The sequence below is a fragment of the Emericellopsis cladophorae genome, assembly GCF_022114955.1.
Source record: "Emericellopsis cladophorae strain MUM 19.33 chromosome Unknown NODE_5_length_938552_cov_118_678949, whole genome shotgun sequence".
In the NCBI taxonomy this organism is placed as follows: Eukaryota; Fungi; Ascomycota; class Sordariomycetes; order Hypocreales; family Bionectriaceae; genus Emericellopsis; species Emericellopsis cladophorae.
This window is the reverse complement of record NW_026250930.1, coordinates 818,528-836,901: the sequence shown is the minus strand read 5'-3', so window position 1 is coordinate 836,901 and position 18,374 is coordinate 818,528. Positions and strand designations below refer to the sequence as shown.

The 18,374-nt window shown below is 54.0% G+C and overlaps 7 protein-coding genes across 7 annotated transcripts; 3 read left to right on the top strand and 4 right to left on the bottom strand.

The window, feature by feature from the left end:
* Window positions 1–116: 116 nt before the first annotated feature.
* J7T54_004831 (Membrane steroid-binding protein-like protein) lies at window positions 117–930 on the top strand (the record flags this gene model as incomplete). The annotated part of the gene is made up of 2 exons (XM_051503528.1): window positions 117–365; window positions 433–930. The coding sequence occupies 2 exons, from the start codon at window positions 117–119 to the stop codon at window positions 928–930; spliced, it is 747 nt and encodes a 248-aa protein (XP_051365141.1).
* A 170-nt stretch (window positions 931–1,100) lies between these two features.
* Window positions 1,101–2,030, bottom strand: J7T54_004830 (uncharacterized protein; the record flags this gene model as incomplete). Its single annotated transcript, XM_051503527.1, has 3 exons — window positions 1,101–1,500; window positions 1,555–1,918; window positions 1,973–2,030. The coding sequence occupies 3 exons, from the start codon at window positions 2,028–2,030 to the stop codon at window positions 1,101–1,103; spliced, it is 822 nt and encodes a 273-aa protein (XP_051365140.1).
* A 2,244-nt stretch (window positions 2,031–4,274) lies between these two features.
* Window positions 4,275–5,584, bottom strand: J7T54_004829 (uncharacterized protein; the record flags this gene model as incomplete). Its single annotated transcript, XM_051503526.1, has 4 exons — window positions 4,275–5,081; window positions 5,135–5,211; window positions 5,283–5,304; window positions 5,549–5,584. 4 exons carry the CDS (start codon window positions 5,582–5,584, stop codon window positions 4,275–4,277), a joined length of 942 nt encoding a protein of 313 aa, XP_051365139.1.
* A 2,020-nt stretch (window positions 5,585–7,604) lies between these two features.
* Window positions 7,605–8,048, bottom strand: J7T54_004828 (uncharacterized protein; the record flags this gene model as incomplete). Its single annotated transcript, XM_051503525.1, has 3 exons — window positions 7,605–7,624; window positions 7,688–7,943; window positions 8,046–8,048. 3 exons carry the CDS (start codon window positions 8,046–8,048, stop codon window positions 7,605–7,607), a joined length of 279 nt encoding a protein of 92 aa, XP_051365138.1.
* Window positions 8,049–8,430: 382 nt separating this feature from the next.
* Window positions 8,431–9,261, top strand: J7T54_004827 (small subunit ribosomal protein S5e; the record flags this gene model as incomplete). Its single annotated transcript, XM_051503524.1, has 3 exons — window positions 8,431–8,570; window positions 8,689–8,872; window positions 8,944–9,261. The coding sequence occupies 3 exons, from the start codon at window positions 8,431–8,433 to the stop codon at window positions 9,259–9,261; spliced, it is 642 nt and encodes a 213-aa protein (XP_051365137.1).
* Window positions 9,262–9,569: 308 nt separating this feature from the next.
* On the bottom strand, window positions 9,570–10,382 carry J7T54_004826 (uncharacterized protein; the record flags this gene model as incomplete). Its single annotated transcript, XM_051503523.1, has 1 exon — window positions 9,570–10,382. One exon carries the CDS (start codon window positions 10,380–10,382, stop codon window positions 9,570–9,572), a length of 813 nt encoding a protein of 270 aa, XP_051365136.1.
* Window positions 10,383–12,139: 1,757 nt separating this feature from the next.
* On the top strand, window positions 12,140–18,255 carry J7T54_004825 (Dedicator of cytokinesis protein-like protein; the record flags this gene model as incomplete). The annotated part of the gene is made up of 2 exons (XM_051503522.1): window positions 12,140–17,597; window positions 17,645–18,255. The coding sequence occupies 2 exons, from the start codon at window positions 12,140–12,142 to the stop codon at window positions 18,253–18,255; spliced, it is 6,069 nt and encodes a 2,022-aa protein (XP_051365135.1).
* Window positions 18,256–18,374: the final 119 nt, after the last annotated feature.

Sequence of the window (18,374 nt, the reverse complement as noted above, 5' to 3'; positions counted from 1 at the left end):
GCGAGCATGTGGGGTGGACCGTCATTGCAAAAGCCACCTTGTCCAAGCCAGACCTCGAGCAAATGTGAACATCGTCGACAACGATTGAGAAGTCAACATCATCAGAGTCAGAGGCGATGGCGGACTCTGAGCTGCGTCAGCGCAAGGCCAAGGCTGAGCCAGAACACACCAAGCCTTCAAGCATACACGACGACGCGCACGACGACGACAAGGCCAGCTTCTACCTCGACATTCTCCGCGTATTGAGCTTCATCATCGTCGCCTCGTGCGGACTCAGCTATGTCGTAACCGGCGGCAGCAGCTGGACATGGGGCGGCGTGCAACTACCAGAGTACGCTCGCACTGTCTACTGGAAGGAGAGGCTGGTAAGGCATTCCCAAATGCACTCTGCCCCCCAAGGTCTGGAACCGCATTCTGATCAAGTGATTACAGTCTGGCCCGATGTACATGACCCCAGAAGAGCTTGCGCAGCACAACGGCGCAGATCCCGAAAAGCCACTGTATCTCGCCATCAATGGCACCATCTACGACGTCTCCGTGTCGCGACACATCTACGGCCCCGGCGGTTCCTACCAGTACTTCGGCGGCCGCGATGCCGCGCGCGCCTACGTGACGGGCTGCTTTGCCGAAGACGCCGTGCCTGACATGCGGGGCGTGGAGGAGATGTATCTGCCCATCGACGATCCCGAAGTGGACGCATACTGGACGACGGCGCAGATGGAGGAGATGAAGAAGCAGGAGCGAGCAGCCGCCGAGGAAAAGACGTTCAACGCCTTGAAACACTGGGTCGACTTCTTCGCCAAGAGCAAGAAATACCACCGCGTCGGCTACTTGAAGAGGGAAGAGGGCTGGCTGGACAAGATGCCCAGGAGGCAGCTCTGCGCCCCGGCACAAAGGGGAAGGGCCAAAAGGAAGATCCCTAAGGTCTAAAGTCGGTAGGTGCATACTTATGTGAATCTGAGTTGTGTCTTTTACGAAATTTCAAAATATCTTGCAAGCGCTATTGAGCAGCTTGACCTGTTTATCATCCAACTCCTCCGAAATCTGACACAAGGAGATCGCCCAAACCGAATATTTGTTGGCGTACAAACTCGCAATCTCTAGATCAGTGCCGCAGCAGCGCCGACCACCAGTAACATCGAAGTGGTCCATGCCCATGCCGTGGCGGCTGCACTCGGGTTGCCGACCTGATCAGCGTCGCCGGGAATGTTACCAGGGGTGTCTTCGCCGTCGGTGCCATCACCAGAACCACTGCCAGAGCCGTCACCAGAGCCGATGCCAGAGCCGTCGCCAGAGTCACTGCCAGAGCCGTCACCAGAGTCACTGCCAGAGCCGTCACCAGAGCCGTCACCAGAGCCACTGCCAGTGTCGCCTCCTGAGCTGCCACCATCGGACCCGTCGCTAGCATCGTCGTCTCTCGAGCCACCGGATCCGCCGTCGCCGTCGCCGACAGTGGCCGCTGCCAGCTTGTACTCTGCCAGGGTCTTGCCGCTATCCGCCCTGCGATAATCAGCAATTGTCGCGAGAAATGGTCAGAAAAGGGTGTCCACTTACTTCTCATTGATCACCATGGCCATGCCGTTCTGGCAATGGGCGCCCTGACCACAGTAGAACCACAATGGCTTCGTGTCGTTGACCATGACGGTGTACGTGGGGATGTTCCCATCCATCCAACTGGCGTCCACGGGCTGGAAGCCGCTCTTGATGGCTTCCATCTGGGTGCTGGATTCGTTCGCAGCTGGCGTCCAAGGGGTGCAAGGCTTATCAAAGGAAGACTGTGTGATGGTGTGGTTGCCCGTCCAGAACTGGAACTGGACCATGGTCCCGGGCTCTGCTTTGATGTTCTCGGGCCAGTACTTGAGACCCGTCACATTGTTCGCTGGGTTCTGTCCCACGTAGACGACCTGTACATCCACAGCTGAGATCCCATGTCAGTACACTCTTTGACATTTGAGGGAGAGAAGGAACATACCTTGCGCTTGCGCCATGCTGAGCAGCGCAGCTGCAAATGCGAACGAGCGGAAGAACATCTTGGCGCTTGGCTGGTGTGTGAAGGGGCGCCTGTGAAAGGAGAAGATGTTGGATCTACCAGAGATCGAGCTGATGCAACGGAAGAGTAGGTAGCGACAGGTTCACAATAAGGCCGGCCTTATGAAGAGAACTCAATGGGTATTATCAAAAAACACAAGAGGGAAGTGAAAGAAAGGAAAATGAAATGTCAAAGGAAACAACCGTCAAGCTTCACAAGGAGTTGGATGAGGATGAAGCAGACTGGTTGAGCATGAGCGGGAGACAGTCTTTCTTATTTCAAGCACACGACAGACATTCACGGAACGACTGCGAGCCGTCCATCGTCCAGTGTTTGAGGAGCCAGGCCAAGGTCGAGCCCAAACAGCTTCAGGAGAGCAGACACGGTACCGGAAGCCAGTGAGGCCGCGGCAAGAGGCGACTCCGTAAACGAAACAGTTTGAGGTCACGTCTCGACCTGTCTGGGAGTATCGTGGCGCTCAATCCCAGGCGCTTGGCTATTGTACATACGCGCATCAGCCCTGGGCTCGAAAGGGTTCGACCATGGGCAAATCCTCATTTTTATGCTGGAGATAATACAGCTGTTCTGCAGCGGGATGCGTAGATTTTTGCCAGACTTTGCCCATTGCCCTTCAAAAACACCGAGACGTTCAGGATGAGATGATCTCGAGGCTGGTCGCTGCCAAGCTGCAGGCGGACTGACGGCCTTCCACATGCAGCCTCGTACAAATGCGAGACGCTCCCGGTTTCACCCCTGCAACACTCATCTCAGCACCTCCAGAAATCCATACTAATGACATATTAGAATGGGGCAGTAGACATATACTTGAATTCAAATTATGGCCCATACTTGTGATTATTGATAGCCTAATTAGGTCTTATGTGTTGATGCTCTGGCCACTGGAGTCTGCTGATTTCGGAGTGTAATACTTCCTAATCAGTTGGTCGTGAAACCATGCCAGTGCGACTCCTCAAGCACTACCTGCAGGTTGAATGACAACTCTGCGAACCGCAGCTTTGCAGAATCATCGACCAACGGCTTGTCACCTAATTGGCGAGCGCAACATGAGTGAGGCCGATTCAAACCTTATTGATCGCGCGTACATATGCAATTCGGCTGACAGCTTGAGCAATGCGAGGATGCATGGTTCTTGGGTGTGCAGACAGCATGAGGTGCCAAGCGTCCCGTAGCCACAGATATTCGTTCGCATTTGTTGAATAACCAGCAGATGGCGAGGTGCGAACAGGTGATGGGATTCAGGGCATTCGTTCGTCATTGAAAGACCACCATGAACATATTGACAAGGACTTGCTTCTCAAGCAGCTCAAAGATCAAGCATAAGCTGAGGCGTCACTTTTTCCAAATCTTCGACCTAGGCACGCCGTCAGCTCAGAACCCAGTGATGCACGCCTCGGAAGACGCTGCTCACCTCCAAGAACCCGGACCGTTTCTCAACAGCCGTCCGAGCCAATGCTTCCCGCACAAAAACATCGACATACTTGCCGACTGATGCATTCGCGTCCTTTGATATGCGGGTTGTATCCTTTGCAAAGAACTCGTGGAGGAGACGGGTGAGTAAGTCACGGGGTATCGTCTTGTCATCCGAGCTCTCTGCCTCGTCCGACAGTGGCCTAGGAGGCAATTGACGCGATGTGGTGACGTCTTCCTCTACCTCAGACGCGAAAGGGTCGCTGGCAGAGTCATCTTCAACTGCATTTGATGGAGCCTTGGCTCCCGGGTGATGACCACGCGCGGCCTTCGCTTTGTTATTTTGCGGAGGCATTGGGGGGCTCCTCTCGTGAATGACCGGTCTTAGGCGTAGACGCGTTACGAACGGGTGCGCGTGGCAGTGATACGGGGTCACAGATATGTAGCTTCCAAGGTCACGTGATTTGGAGAAGAAGATGGCCCGCGAGGATGAGCATCAGAATGGCACGGAGACGCGCAAGACAAGTTGTTATAACAAGGGAAAATTGCGTAGATGTATATTACAGCGACTTAGAAAGGACGGCAAAGCCAGTAATCGAATAACGCCATGCCGATGCCAGTCTAACCCGCAGAGATAAAGTCGGTCTTGTAAACCACTTCTGGATATCTGCACTCCCTTGTCTGCCGAATCCACGTCTCTCCCTTTTTGCCGAGACCAAATACATGTCGATCGAAATGAGCGAACCCGATCTCCCAACTCTCCTCACCGTAAACAGCCACGGAAGTTTCTATACAGGAAATGTCATGTGGAATGGGTTTAACCAGATCCACCCTTGAAGGCCTTGCCGAAGAGGATCAGCTGGAGCTGATCGTAGATCGACAGGACACCAGCACCGGCAACACCACGGAGAATGTTGGCACCAGCACCGTTGAACAGAGACTTGACACCATTGCTGGCAATGATCTGGCGGGCAGCGTCGAGGGAAGACTTGTACTTGACGGCCTCACCAGAGGTCATCATCATGCGACGGCGGATGGTGTCAAGAGGGTAGGCAGCGATACCGGCAGCGGTGGTGACGCACCAACCGAGAGCGAAAGAGGCGAAGAAGTTGGTCTCGAGGCTCTTGGGGAGGAGGGGCTTGAAGGAGTCGTACATGCCGAAGTAGAGACCACGGTAGACAACGATACCGGCAACCGAGGGCATGAAGCCACGGTACAGACCAGCAATACCGTCCGAGGCGATGGTCTTGCGGTAGACGTCAATGAGACCGTTGAACTGGCGGGCACCACCAGTCTTGGCGTGCTTGGCGTCGTTGGCAAGACGGGTACGGGCGTAGTCCAGAGAGTAGACGAACAACATGGACGTGGCACCGGCAGCACCACCGGAGGCCAGGTTACCAGCCATCCACCAGGCGTAACCATCACGCTCCTTCTTGAAGCCAAACATCTTCTTGAACTTGTCACGGAAAGCGAAGTTCAGGGCCTGGGTGGGGAAGTAACGGATGACGTTGGCAGTGTTGCCACGCCACAGGGACAGGACACCCTCATCGGCAGCGGTGCGCTTGAAGCAGTCACCAATGCCAGTGTAGCGGTGAGAGAGACGGCCGGACTTGATCATCTCATCCTAATCATTGTAAGTATACGTTGCGGAGTGGTAGATGTGACAAAGGGACGGACCTGGTTCTGGATCAGGAGCTTGACACGCTCGATGGGAGCGGCAGCAGTCTTCGAGACGGCGGCGGAGACACCACCCACTATTGATCATGTTAGATGTTGTCGACGAGAATATTGACGTCCGCGCGCTGAATGCTGTAATGGAACATACTCAGGAAGTCCGCCACGAAGGGCTGTGAATTGAGTTAGCCGATGCGCACTTTAAGGACAGATGCTTCCGTCGGCTCGACAAGCGCGCGCCAGCCCAACATCAGCGAGGACACGTCTCCGATGGTTGCAATGTCACAAGAGTGTGCTTGAATCAATGGACTATCCATTCCAATGGATTCTCTCGTTGTTCAATGACCATCGGGCGGCTCGACTATGTCGGTGTCGCGTAGGCGCGCTCTTGTCGGCGTTCGGTTCAGGGCAACTTACCGGCATGCCCAGGACCTTGTTATCGGTAGGAGACATCTTGACGACTTTCTCTTGCTGTGAGGAGAAAGGACTGAGGGGAGATTGGATACAAAAACGGAGGATGTGTGGGAGAAAGGAAGAAAGATTCTCGGAGGTGTCGAGCCAAATAAATCCTGAGGGAAAAAATTGCAGCCGGGAAGGGGCGGCCAAGTTTGATAGCGAGCGCTCACCCAGGTGGGGCACTACCGCTTCGGATCCAATCAACGGCCCGCGGACGGTCAATCCCCAGCTCTCCCTGACAACGCCTGGAAGCCTGAGGCCACAAGGCCATTCTATCCCAGTCAATGGGTCAAAAAAGGTTGCGGCAAGGCGAGCCCCGGTATCGACATTGAATCTCGGATTAGCTACCAATTGCCGACAATGTGCTCTAGTTTTCCGACCTTCATGAACAAGCACCGCCAGAGCCAAATGCGGCACCAAATTCTATCCAGCCCAAATGCTCGACTTGCAGGTCACAAACAGTCTTCTCTCGCTTCAACCCCTTTTCTTGATCGCTGCCCTTGAGCCCATTATTCTGTCTACCCCAAGCCAAGCCTTCGGACACCGCGAGATCGATGTGGGTCCGCTTGATGCCGGTTCATTCTCGCTGCCCAGACATGGTTGAATTGCGCGTCGGCACCCCTTTGGACGCCCATATCTAACCGCGGTGTGCCCCGGCCATCGCGTAACAAGTTTGCCCGTCGATGGCTTAACCATTTCGCTGTGTTGAGAGCAGCATCACGGCCGATTAAGTCAATTGATACTTGCGTGTGTCGCCGGTCACTCTCCTTTTAATATCGCAACCATAGCCTCATCGTCGTTTTGCTATCATGTTAGGATCCGACCCAACGAATACGAACGATCGAAGATAGCCGAGCTAAGACGGGGGGGCCTCATCTCCTCAGACTCTTGCGAGTTCATATCGCCAGTCCTTGTTTTCAGTACGCAGACAACAAGCCAAACGACATTTGCCAATGCATATCACTATGGTGATTGCAGCCTTACTTGGTCGTGAGCCAACGCAGTGTGTCTATGGCCATTGATTTGATTGCTAGTTACTTCGAGTTGGTGTTCTTCGTTCTGTTCACAGGCGATATGATATGGGACATGATGAAACTTGATTTTCATTCATTCCACAGCTCCACAGCTCCCCAGCTCCCCTTCCCCAAGCTTCGCGATACCATTTATAATTTCATACTCTCGGCCACGGTCAACATTGTCGCTCCTTCTATCCACGGTTGTTGCTAATGTGTCTGATAATTATCGAGCGAATGATAGAAGGGTGTGCGCGTCGCATCGGACAAGTCCGTGATGCTGGTAGACGACAGTAGGTAGTACTTGGTCTGGCGCTCAATTGGGGAGCCCGAGCCTGGTTGGGCTGCCGAGAGGGTGACCTCTTTTTATGCTTGAGGCTGGAGGCTTTGTTGAGGCGATCTCGTAACTCAAAAGGCGGGCGATCAAATCCTTCGAGTAGTCGTCCACTGGTTGGATCTCCGCAGATTCAGCACATGTCTCACAGGAGCAACCAGTATGCCTCAAGCGTTGACGGGGACAATATGCGATTCATGGCATTGCGAAATCACTCATCACCTACCCTTAAGGAGTTATGAGTCGAGCAAAACTGTAGTTGGTTCGCCAGTTCCATGGAAACAGACATCCTCTAATCAAGGTGGCAAAGCAGCAGAAGCACCAGGGAAAGGAAGGCAACTGACAATTTTGTGTCAACACGGTGACAGATAGAGTGGCAAATTGGATCAGACAGACTTAGGCTGCTGTCAAGATCTTGGAAGACCCGGATATGCCGTATTCCGAAGGGGCAAGTATAGACATGCACGGGCAATGTGGGAGTTTGGATGATTTAACGTCATTTTCATTTCGTCGCCGTTTCGGAGGCAAATCCGGTCCATGAGCATTCATTGCAAAAAACGATGTCCCTGTAGGCTTTTCCGCCTGACACCGTCCCTTGACCTTACGGGCCTTTTATCAAGCAGGCCATCCCGACGCCATATCCCAATACCAAGTTCGTGGAGCCATTAACTTAGGCAGCACCGACACGGGCTGGTTGACTCGTTAGTACAGGTCTCTCCGAGTACGCTCCGGGGCTGTCTGAGTTGAACATACTGTAAATCTTCATCTTGCTGTGGGTGACGATGGGACGGATGATGCCCCTCTCCTCGAGGTCGGCAATGCACTTGCGGGCGAGCGAGCCGTTGATCTTCATGCGGTCGACGAGAACAGCGACGGTGACGAGGCGGTATGACTGGACATCCTTGTTGAGCTTGTCAGAGGTGGTCTTGTCGAGGATGACAGCGTGCTGGGCCTTGTCCTTGACCTTGCCCTTGGACCACTTCTTCTTTTGCTTCTTTGCGGTGGGCGCCTGTTATCGCAAGAGGTTAGCCGGGTGTATCTTCGCTGGGAATAATCGCCGTCGCCGTCATGCGTCATTGTCGGCTTCGATTAGGAGATGCAGGCTTCGTACCATTTTGTCTGGATGTGTTGTCGTTCAACGGGCGTGTGGAGGGAACGGAAATTTTGGACAAGGCGTTCAGTCGAGAAGGTCATAATCCCACTTGAATCGCGGGTGCAGTACAACCGGAGTTTGCGAGGGCAGCCGTGCCCTAAGCATATGAGGTGTGCCGGTACGTACTTGAAGTTTAGTGGTCTGTGATTGGTCCAAAACCCACACCACCCATTTTTCGAACCCTCGTTGGGACCAAGCCCACCTCCGACCTCACCAAGGAAAAATTCCCACTCAAGCGAACGTCGCGACCGCACTTCAGCAACGATACTAACACGGCAGTCCAACCCCCTCCTCTTCGTCTCAATCCGCCCACGAGCACGAGCACGACTGCACCACCGCCAACATGTCTGACAACGGCGAGCTTGATGTCGAGAACTCTGTTCTCCCCGAGATCCTCCCCAAGGATGTCGTCAAGGAGGTCGGCAACATCAAGCTGTTCAACAAGTGGGATTACGATGTTGAGGTCCGCGACATATCCCTAACGTACGTTCTACCTACCGAAAACCCGACCCCGGAGAGCCAACATGGAGAGGGAATCAGACTATGGGAGAGGGGATGCTGAATGTTTGGGAATTGGCCGGCTAACGAGATGGGAATATAGTGACTACATCTCCCTCCGCAACCCCGTCTACCTTCCTCACTCCGCCGGCCGCTATGCCACCAAGCGCTTCCGCAAGGCCAACTGCCCCATCATTGAGCGTCTCACCAACTCGCTCATGATGCACGGCCGCAACAACGGAAAGAAGCTCATGGCCGTCCGCATCGTTGCCCACGCTTTCGAGATCGTACGTCGCACCCGAACCACCAAGACCAATGGACGAGAACAGAGGACAACGGCTGACTTGAGCTATCACAGATCCACCTGATGACCGACCAGAACCCCGTCCAGGTCGCCGTTGACGCCATTGTCAACTGCGGTCCCCGCGAAGACTCTACCCGTATCGGTTCCGCCGGTACCGTCCGTCGGCAAGCCGTCGATGTGTCGCCTCTGCGCCGCGTCAACCAGGCCATTTCGCTGCTTACCACCGGTGCCCGTGAGGCCTCGTTCCGCAACGTCAAGTCGATCGCCGAGTGCCTCGCTGAGGAGCTGATCAACGCCGCCAAGGGTAGCAGCAACTCGTACGCTATCAAGAAGAAGGATGAGCTGGAGCGTGTGGCAAAGTCCAACCGATAAAGCGCTTGTTTATGTTTTTTGCAGCAAAAACTTGGGGCTGCGAAAACTGGCGTGGGATCTTACCTCTGGGGGGGGCTTTTGGCGTGGATACGGCATCTTTCAGAAGTGCATTTTGCGTTCGGGTCTTGGGAACGCGGCTACGGATTGTCTCCAATTCGCTCTAGAGTCTCAATAAAAACCGAGCTCACAGGAGCAAATGAAATGAACGTCCAATGAATCATGGTCTTTTATCAAGCCTGCTGTGGTCGTAGTCGTCAATGCTCATATCCCCCAATCCCCCACATGATGCATGCAGCAATACCTGGTATCTAAATCCTAATCTGATCCGAGTTCACCTCAAGACGTTGAAACATGCCAACATGGGGCATGCCTTCTTCCATCCACGTTCCCATCCCGTCGTCGAGCTGGAAACCCCATTTGGCCCACAACCCCTGAACTTGTTCCTGCGCATGGACACAGACCAGCCCTTTCCAGATGGGAATGTCGCGCTCATTGAAGGCACCCATGTTCTCAAGACCAATCTCCTTGATACTTGGGTTGAAGAAAGCAGGGTTCGCCTTGAGCCAGCTGAGGACAGTCTTGACTAGCAGGCCCGCTAGTCTATGGCCACGAAATTCTTTCACCACTGCCAGCCGACCGAGCTTCACATACGGTTCTTTTCCATCGTGATACTTTGTTGGACGGTCGGTGATGTAGGGCTTCTGAGGGCCGGTGGGACCGGTGACTTTGTCTTCCTCGCCCTTCAGCTTACCGTCCCAGTATTCGCCGCCATCCACTGGATGTGGATCGTGAGGGAAAGGTACCAGTCGAATAGTCCCCACAGGCACCGAACGCGTTGAGCTTTTGCGTGGTCGGATGACAGCGCCACTCTCGTCACGTATCTCCAGCTCTTCAGTCTTGTTCACGCTGGCGTAGACGACCCAGTGGCATGACCGCGAATCATCTGAATCAAACTCGTTCTCCGCAGCCACTCCTTGCTCCTCGACGAAGACTTGTTCCCTTACTTCCATGGCATCGAGGAAAGCTTTGGGGATGGCACTGGGTTGGTTCTCTCGGGCAGCTTTAGACATGTATCCCTCGAGCTTACTAGGCTCGAGGAAAGTGATGAATGGTGTTCCCATGATGGCCACTTGCCGTCCCCTTGTTTCCTGGGTATCGGAAATAGCGAAAGAACGTCAAGAAAATCAATATGCGTGAGACGATGACACCTTAAGAGGGGTTTAACGTGCAGAAGATGATCGACGATACACGTGCTTGACGTGGGGAAGTCGGACGACAGAGAGATGGAGAAGAGCGATGTTGCACCTTTCGCGCGCCTGTGTCAGTACGACGAAGAGATACTGCAGGCGTCGGGCGAGCAGTCGTTGATAGCAAGAGGGGCAGCTGAAAGAGCTGCTCAACTTCGCTGTGTTGCGCGCTGAGGGATATTACAATCTGGCAGGCCTTCTACGAGAGGTCGCATGCAGGTTGACATGGAGGTCAACGAGTAGCAGGCAGATGCTGGTTTGACCAGTCAGCAAGCGAACGGTGTCGTCAGAGTGTGATTGGGTTTGAGGGCGAGACGACAAACAAGCATTCACTGCCTGGTACAATAAAAATGTACACAAATGAGCGAAAGTCCCTTTGATGCCGATTCATCAGGATATTACGTCGGACACGTGGTGTGGGGCCGGCCATAATGCCACAGTAAGGTAAGGTAAGGTACCTGAGGTAGCAAGCAACGGGCCAGACGTGCATGTGGTCATCTACTGGCGTCGATGTTACCCTATAAACGTCTTAGGTAGTGCATGCAATCACGTATTTGTTATTGGACGTTCTGAGAGTGCGGGAGAATCAAACAAACACAGTAGTCACCAAGTATCCCAGTACCTACATTTGAGGTCGGGCGCAAGAGGCTACCCTGCACCATAGTCTTGAGCTTCTAGAGATACAAGGTTTCAGTCAAGGACATTGGAAGATAGGCGATGATTCTTTCATGTTACATGTAAACTTCAAAGCATATCTCAGAACTGATCGAGTGAGCCTGCCATAAAGACGTCTAACGTTGACCCTGTCTGATGTGTCAGGATACTACTATAATTGCAAAAGTTTGACATGAGCACCTTGTGTGGGTATCACGGATGCTGTCTGATGGAGATCTGCTCACTATTAACATAAGAACCATAATTTTCCTCGCCAATCATTGCTAGAGTAATAATAGTGCATAGGATCAAATATTGATACAAGGCACGATGCCCGATCTCGTGCATAGTCAAGTTATTGTCCCTTGGCGTCACATACGCCGAGATCACACTGGCGGCACCTACCGAAAGACAGATCCCATGCAAGTACTATGGTTCAAGTACCTGAAGGCGTCCGTAGTATTCCGTACTGTACTACTGGTAGGCATCAACATTGGATCTGTCACTCGAGGGGAAAAACAGACATGGATATGATTCGACTAGCACTGCAATAGTTGCGACTAGTGCTTGTCGGCCACGTTTTCTGGCTCCTTATTTTTTGGGCTTGCAGCCGTTTGTCTACGACCCTGGCCAGGTACACCAGCCAGAAGCGCTGCTTCAGGGGTCGCACGACGTCGAGAAATTTGGATGCGAAGGCAGCTACTGGACTGCTAAATAACAAGCCAAGTACGGACCTGGACGGCCCAGCAAACTCATCTCAGCCCAGTGTGAGATTTACATGTCAACTTTCGTTAATATCCTTACTCAATCTCGACTCCATTGCTGCACAGACAAGGGCACCTTGATGCCTTCGCCGTCGAGCCTCGCCCGACTTCACATCCTCGCGCGCGCCTTGGATCGACGAATCCTGCCGCGTTCCTGAGCCATTCTCCCACCACCCGAAGCAGCGCACCTGAGACACGATCTAGGCGATCTCAATGCCCTGGCAGCCGCTGCCCCGAATTGCTTTCGCTATCGCGACATACCCATTCGCACCCTCGAGCCCGGCCGACCTACCACTCGAGATTGGTGATGAGCTATATGTGATCGAAGAAACGCCGGACGGCAACTGGTTGCGCGGCTATTTAGTTGCGCCACCTAGTTTGCTGGCCGGCTTGACATCCGTCAAGGGACAAACTCTTGAAGCGCGCGTATTTAGTGGCATCTTCCCTAGAAGCTGCGTGGAGGTCCGAGAGCTGCTGGGCGAATCTGGCGAGACCGACGACGAGACCGATCCGACCGACGAAAGGGCCGCTGCCATTAACAACCACGGGCCGTCACAGGCTTCGCCAGGATTGAGAAAAACACATCAGGACCTTGCCAACAACCCTCCTGCGAAGCTGTCTATACCAGTCACACGAGACCCCAGCACACCGCGACCACCAGCACCGGTGCCCATGCTGAAAGTGGGTGACGAAACGCCGACATCTGCGTCCGAACCTTTGATTGACGAAATTGGTTCATGCCTGAGGGAGTGGCACTCTACGAACCTCCACGAACTCCTCCTGACGCGACAGTATGGCCGTCTGAATCAGCTGTCTCAGCTCATCAACGACCTTGATCTGAGCCGGCAGCAATTTCTCTACAACGTTCTCACCGCACACGAGTACGATCGGCTACGCGAGAAGACGGTCTGGGACTTGGTCAAGGTCAACAAGCTCTGCGGTGGAGATGTCATCGTTCGGGACCCTCAAGCCCAAGGTCGAGTCCTCACGGGCGATGACTCGGCCGTCGAGATAACGCAATTGCAGTCGGTCATGAGCTTGCTAGACGAGCCACCGCAGACAGCGAGCGAGCCAAGCACGCGGCACCACCTATACTTGGACGTCAAGGGGTTTGCGGGTTCTTCGTCCGAGGAGACGTCACTGCTATTCAGCTTGGTGAGCAAGTCCGCAAGCCGCAAGCTGGCTAGCGTGTCAGAACCCTTCATGGTAGACGTTGCTGCTGGAGGCACCCTGGAGGGCCTAGCGAAACATGCCCAGACAAGCACCCTCTTCGCGGACATTGCGCCCCAAGATATCGGCGATGCACCCTCTTCAGAGTCTGAGCTTTATCTGGTGGTGAAAATCGTGGCTTCGCAGCACATTGCAGTCGCAAAGCCAGCGTCAAGAACCGGAACAGGCCCTCCCAATGGCTACGGCAAGGAGAATGTCAAGCCACCGTCGGCACCTGGCACCAAATCTTCTAGGCGGAGCTTCATGTGGGCTAGCAAGACTGCGCGATCAGCTATATCACGGGGTACGTCCGGTAAAATGGAGTCTGTCAACGAGCAGTCCGAACAACGCCCTGCGACTGATGATACCGACAATGGACCGCCTAGCACTGCTGGCACAAGGGCAGGTGGTCCAGTCAGTGACACGCAAGTAACCCAGAGAACCCTAGGAGTGGGCATTCTCAAACTCAACAATGTTGTCAAACAAGACGAAGAGTCCGAGCAGGTGGTGAGCATGTGGTCGCGGACTCCGAAGCCTACGATTAAAGCCGACTACGGTGATGACTGGGATCCCATCATCAGGGAAATCATGTACAGCCCGATGAATCATTACGAGAAATCAAACAGAGGCGAACGCTTGCAAATCTACCTAAGGAGCTTCAGTCATCTTGACGCGGATGCATTGATCAAGGCAACACCGACACTTCTATCGGGAGTCAGCAAAACGAATCGCATGGGCTTCTCCGGTGCTCCCTCGAAACCACGTTCGGACATCTACCTGACCATCAACCAAGCAACACTAGCTAGGCAGAATCTTCTCTCGCGATATGGTGGTAGTGCCACCCCCATGCCGGTGTCTACGCAAGGGATCAACTTTCAGCTCACTGCCGAAGTTCGCCTCAACTCAGGAGAGCGCATCGAAAATTGCATATATGCATCGTCAAATGGCGACGCCTTGACTACATTCAAATCGGTAGCAGTCGAGAGAGGCGAGGCATGGGGCCAGATCCTGCGGCTTTCCCTATCGCCTAGCGACGTGTGTAACGCGCATGTTGTCCTCTTCTTATGTGACATGCCGAATCCACCTTTCGCTGTCGCCCACATTCCCTTATGGGATCAGCAGGCATTTGTCCGCGACGGCACGCATGGCTTGCTTCTCTATAAAATTGACGAGCACACGTCAACTCCTCTTCCCGGCCCTGTCGGCAAAGGCGGCTATCTGTCACTACCGTGGACGCCGCGCGGTAACAACGAGCGCTCTGCCGAGGTGACTGGGCCTCTTGCCACACTTTTCGTCGATACATACCTTTGCAGCACTAAGTTTTCCCAAGACCGAGTGGTGCTAGGCCTGCTCAGATGGAAGGATACGCCCCGAGACAACATACCGCCAATGTTACGGCAGCTGATATTCGTGCCTGAAATCGAGGTGGTCAAGCTGCTAAGCGACGTGCTGAACGGGCTCTTTGGGATTCTGGTCGAGTATTCGGGCAACGATGAATACGAAGACCTCGTCTTCACTGCCTTGGTCCGGGTGCTAGACATTGTGCATGACCGTCGATTCAATCTTGGGCCGATAGTTGACCGTTACGCGGAAAACGAGTTCAACTTTCCCTTTGCCACGCCTTGTCTGGTGCGGTCGTTCACCAGGCTACTTGAAAACCCAACAGAGCCCGAGACAGCCCGCAAATTGCGTGCAACCTTCAAGGTGGTCCGCCATATACTCAAGTTTATCACCCACTCGAGGGGGCAGCAGAAGGTCAAGGAGGCTGGCATAGGACTCAAATCTTCCACGACGGGTTTCAGCCGCCACTTGCGGTCCATTTTCAAGGCACTGGATGCGATGATGCGCAACACGTCCCCCGTCCTGGTCGGTAGTCAGACGCTTGCAGTGCAGCACTTCCATACATGGCTCCCTGAGCTAGTCGGCTTGCTGAGTGCTGAAGAGATCCTACACATCGCCATTGACTTTGTGGACTCATGCGCCGATGTGAAGGGCAAATTAGTGCTATACAAGCTGATCCTGATCATCAACTACTCCAGGATAGGTCTTTTCTCAGACCCCGAACAGCGTTCCGTGCTTGTCGCGAACACTGTTCGCTGGATCACGCCGCACTGGGGGCACGCACCAGAGATTAACGATCAATGGCGAGCACAAATACGGTTGTGTTGCTCCGTCCTGGCCAGCCAGATTGACTATCTTGGTCTCGAAGTTCCAAAGCATATTCCTGGGATTATCGATTCTTATCTGGCTCTACTGGCTGTAGAACAGAAACCACGCAACCGCCTGTCATTGCTCTTCCCGAGTACCTACCCCTTCCCTTCTAAAACAATGGCTGCCGAGCTTACGCACGACGAAGCACTTGCTGAACTAGCCGCCGTGCTTTCTGCAATATCGACATCCGCGGCTGGCATGCAACTGGATGAGTTGGCCGAAGACGATTTGGCAATGATGTTAGAGAACCTCCTTCAGGTGCATCTTAGTATCCTCAATGGAGAGGCCTTCCCGCAAGACTGGTTGAGCGTGCGCATTTATCATCACAAATCAACGATGCGAGCTTTGCAATACATTGCCGACCTCATGCTTGAGTCCTTCATGCCAGACCCCGAGGACGCAGAAGGGTTCAACACCGAACTTTGGAAAATGTTCTTCACAACGTTGCTCAAGTTGGTGGGGAGCCCTTCGCTGGCTTTGGAGACCTTCCCCGAACAGAAGCGTCGCGCGATCTGGAAGATTGCTGGGGATGTCAGAGAGCATGGTGCCGAACTACTACGAACGACATGGGAAGCCATCGGCTGGGATGCGACACCCGAAGAGCAAGACCGGTATGGCCTAGAACGCATGGGCGGATATCAGGTCCAGTACGTCCCTACCTTGGTTGGGCCGATCGTGGAGCTTTGCCTGAGTGTTCACGAGGGGCTTCGCAAGATGGCCGTCGAGGTACTCCAGACCATGATCGTCAGCGAGTGGGCTTTGAGCGAAGACCTGTCCGCCATTCAGACAGAGGTCATTGATTGCTTGGACAACTTCTTCAAAACCAAGCCACTCACGGAGAGCATCGTTCAGAAGTTGTTTGTGAGTGAGCTGCTGGAGCGTTTTGGCGCCTTGTCGGAATCGGATGACGAGCCTCTGTACGATGCTCTCCAGGAGTTCGTGGGAACCGTGGACGAGTTCCTGGATCTCCTCACGGCTGTGCACAGCAGTGACAGCACCAACGACGCTTCGCACCTCATAAGCCAACTGAGATTGATGGAGTTCTTGCGCGACATGCAGAAAGAGGAGATCTTTGTTCGATACGTGCATCAGCTTGCCGACTTTCAGGCTGCAAGTAGAAATCATGCTGAAGCCGGTCTGGCTTTGCGCCTCCACGCCGATCTGTACGATTGGGATCCTACCAAGCAAACGACTCCTCTGCTCGAACCATATTTCCCGTCGCAGACGGCTTTCGAGCGCAAAGAGAAGATCTACTTCGATATGATCAAACACTTTGAGGATGGGGAGTCATGGAGTAATGCATTGACAGCCTACAAGGAGCTGCAGACACAATACGAGATCAATGTCTTCGACTTCGCCAAGCTTGCTCGGACGCAACGGGCGATAGCCACCATCTATGAGACAATCTCAAAGAGCGACAGGGCTAGCTCAAAATATTTCAAGGTGGTCTTCAAAGGGCTCGGATTCCCAGCCAGCGTCCGGGATAAGGAATTTATCTACGAGGGCGCTCTTCGTGAGAAGGGCTCGGCTTTCACAGACCGCATGCAAGAGCAGTACCCCAACGCCCGCATTGTCGCGAGCGGCGACGTTGACGAAGTCGAGGGCCAATATCTGGTGATCTCGAATGTCGCACCTCATCGTGACCTGGGCCATCCAGTGTTCCAAAGAACCAGGGTTGCGCAGGTGATTCGGGAATTCGTGCTATCGTCGCATCCACAAACGTTTACGATCATGACAAAGAGGGTCACCCAGGGCCCTGTGCACGAGCACTACTCTGAGAAGACCGTCTACACCACTGCTGAGCCTTTCCCGACAATATTGCGCCGCAGTGAGGTCATTGAGCAGTCTGAGGTTGCGCTGACTGCTCACGAGACGGCGTTGGAGCGTATTGTGCGCAAGACACAGGAGATGACAGTGTTGGAACGCCGCGTGGCTGAAGGCGACGAGGAGAACGCGGCTCTACTGCTAGATGCCATTAGTGTCTCGGTGAACCCCAACTCTGAACATAGCGTAGCTTGCTATCGTCAGTTGCTCCCTCAGCCGAAGAGGCAGGCCGCAAGCGATCTTGGCAGTGAAGAGAGAGAAGATGAAGACGACATGGAAGAAGAGGAGAAGGTGGAAGCTGAGCCTCAAGACGTAGCTCTCAAGATGGCCTTGGTAGATCATGCGATCATGATTAAACGCTGTCTGGCGACTTTCGCTCGCAGTGACAACGCACTTCTTCGTCACCGACACGAAGAGCTGCAGAGCTGTAAGTATTACCCAGGCATTGAGATGGACCGCAGCTAACTCTCATAGATTTTGGAAGCACCTTCGAGCCCGAGGTGGCCGTCTTCTCCCCGCCACAACCATTGCGCGAATATACACACAGTGTCACGCCAACATGGAGGGCACCGTCGTCACCGAACGGCACCAGCACACCTACACCTGGCATCGCGTCTCTCGTGAATGGTGTCAGGGCAGAAGAAGCTTCCGTCGCACGACCCGTGTCGCTTCATCAGCGAAGCAAACGTCTGAGCTTTCTCAACAAGAGAAGGATGTCTGACGGCCACCGAGACTCTTCTGCATTCCCTCAGAGCATCGAGCTACCTGCGAGTCCTCGCAGCAGGGCCATGAGCAAAGACACTACACGGCGCGGTAGTTTCTTCCGGGCAGCCCAATCCAACGACGAACTCAGCCGGCACTTTAGCGGCGACGAAGCCGCGGCGGCCGCAGGTGCAAAGACGACAACGACCATCACCGCAGACCTCCGGCGGCCATCTCAGGCATCCAGTCACGATCTGGAATCGGAAGGCAGCGGTGGTCAAGGCCTGATCAAGAAGACCAGTGTGCGGAAGCGACTCAGCATGTTGAAGCTGGGCGGAAAGAGGAACAGGAACGCCACCATGAGCAGCTTGGACGAGGAGTAGGACGACTACTTTCGAGCGTACTTTGGGCGACATAATGTGGCATTTGACAGTCTCCAAGGGCGTCGACGGGGGCGACGATTTTCGAGTGGATGACTGTACCTTGGGTGACAATAACTTTC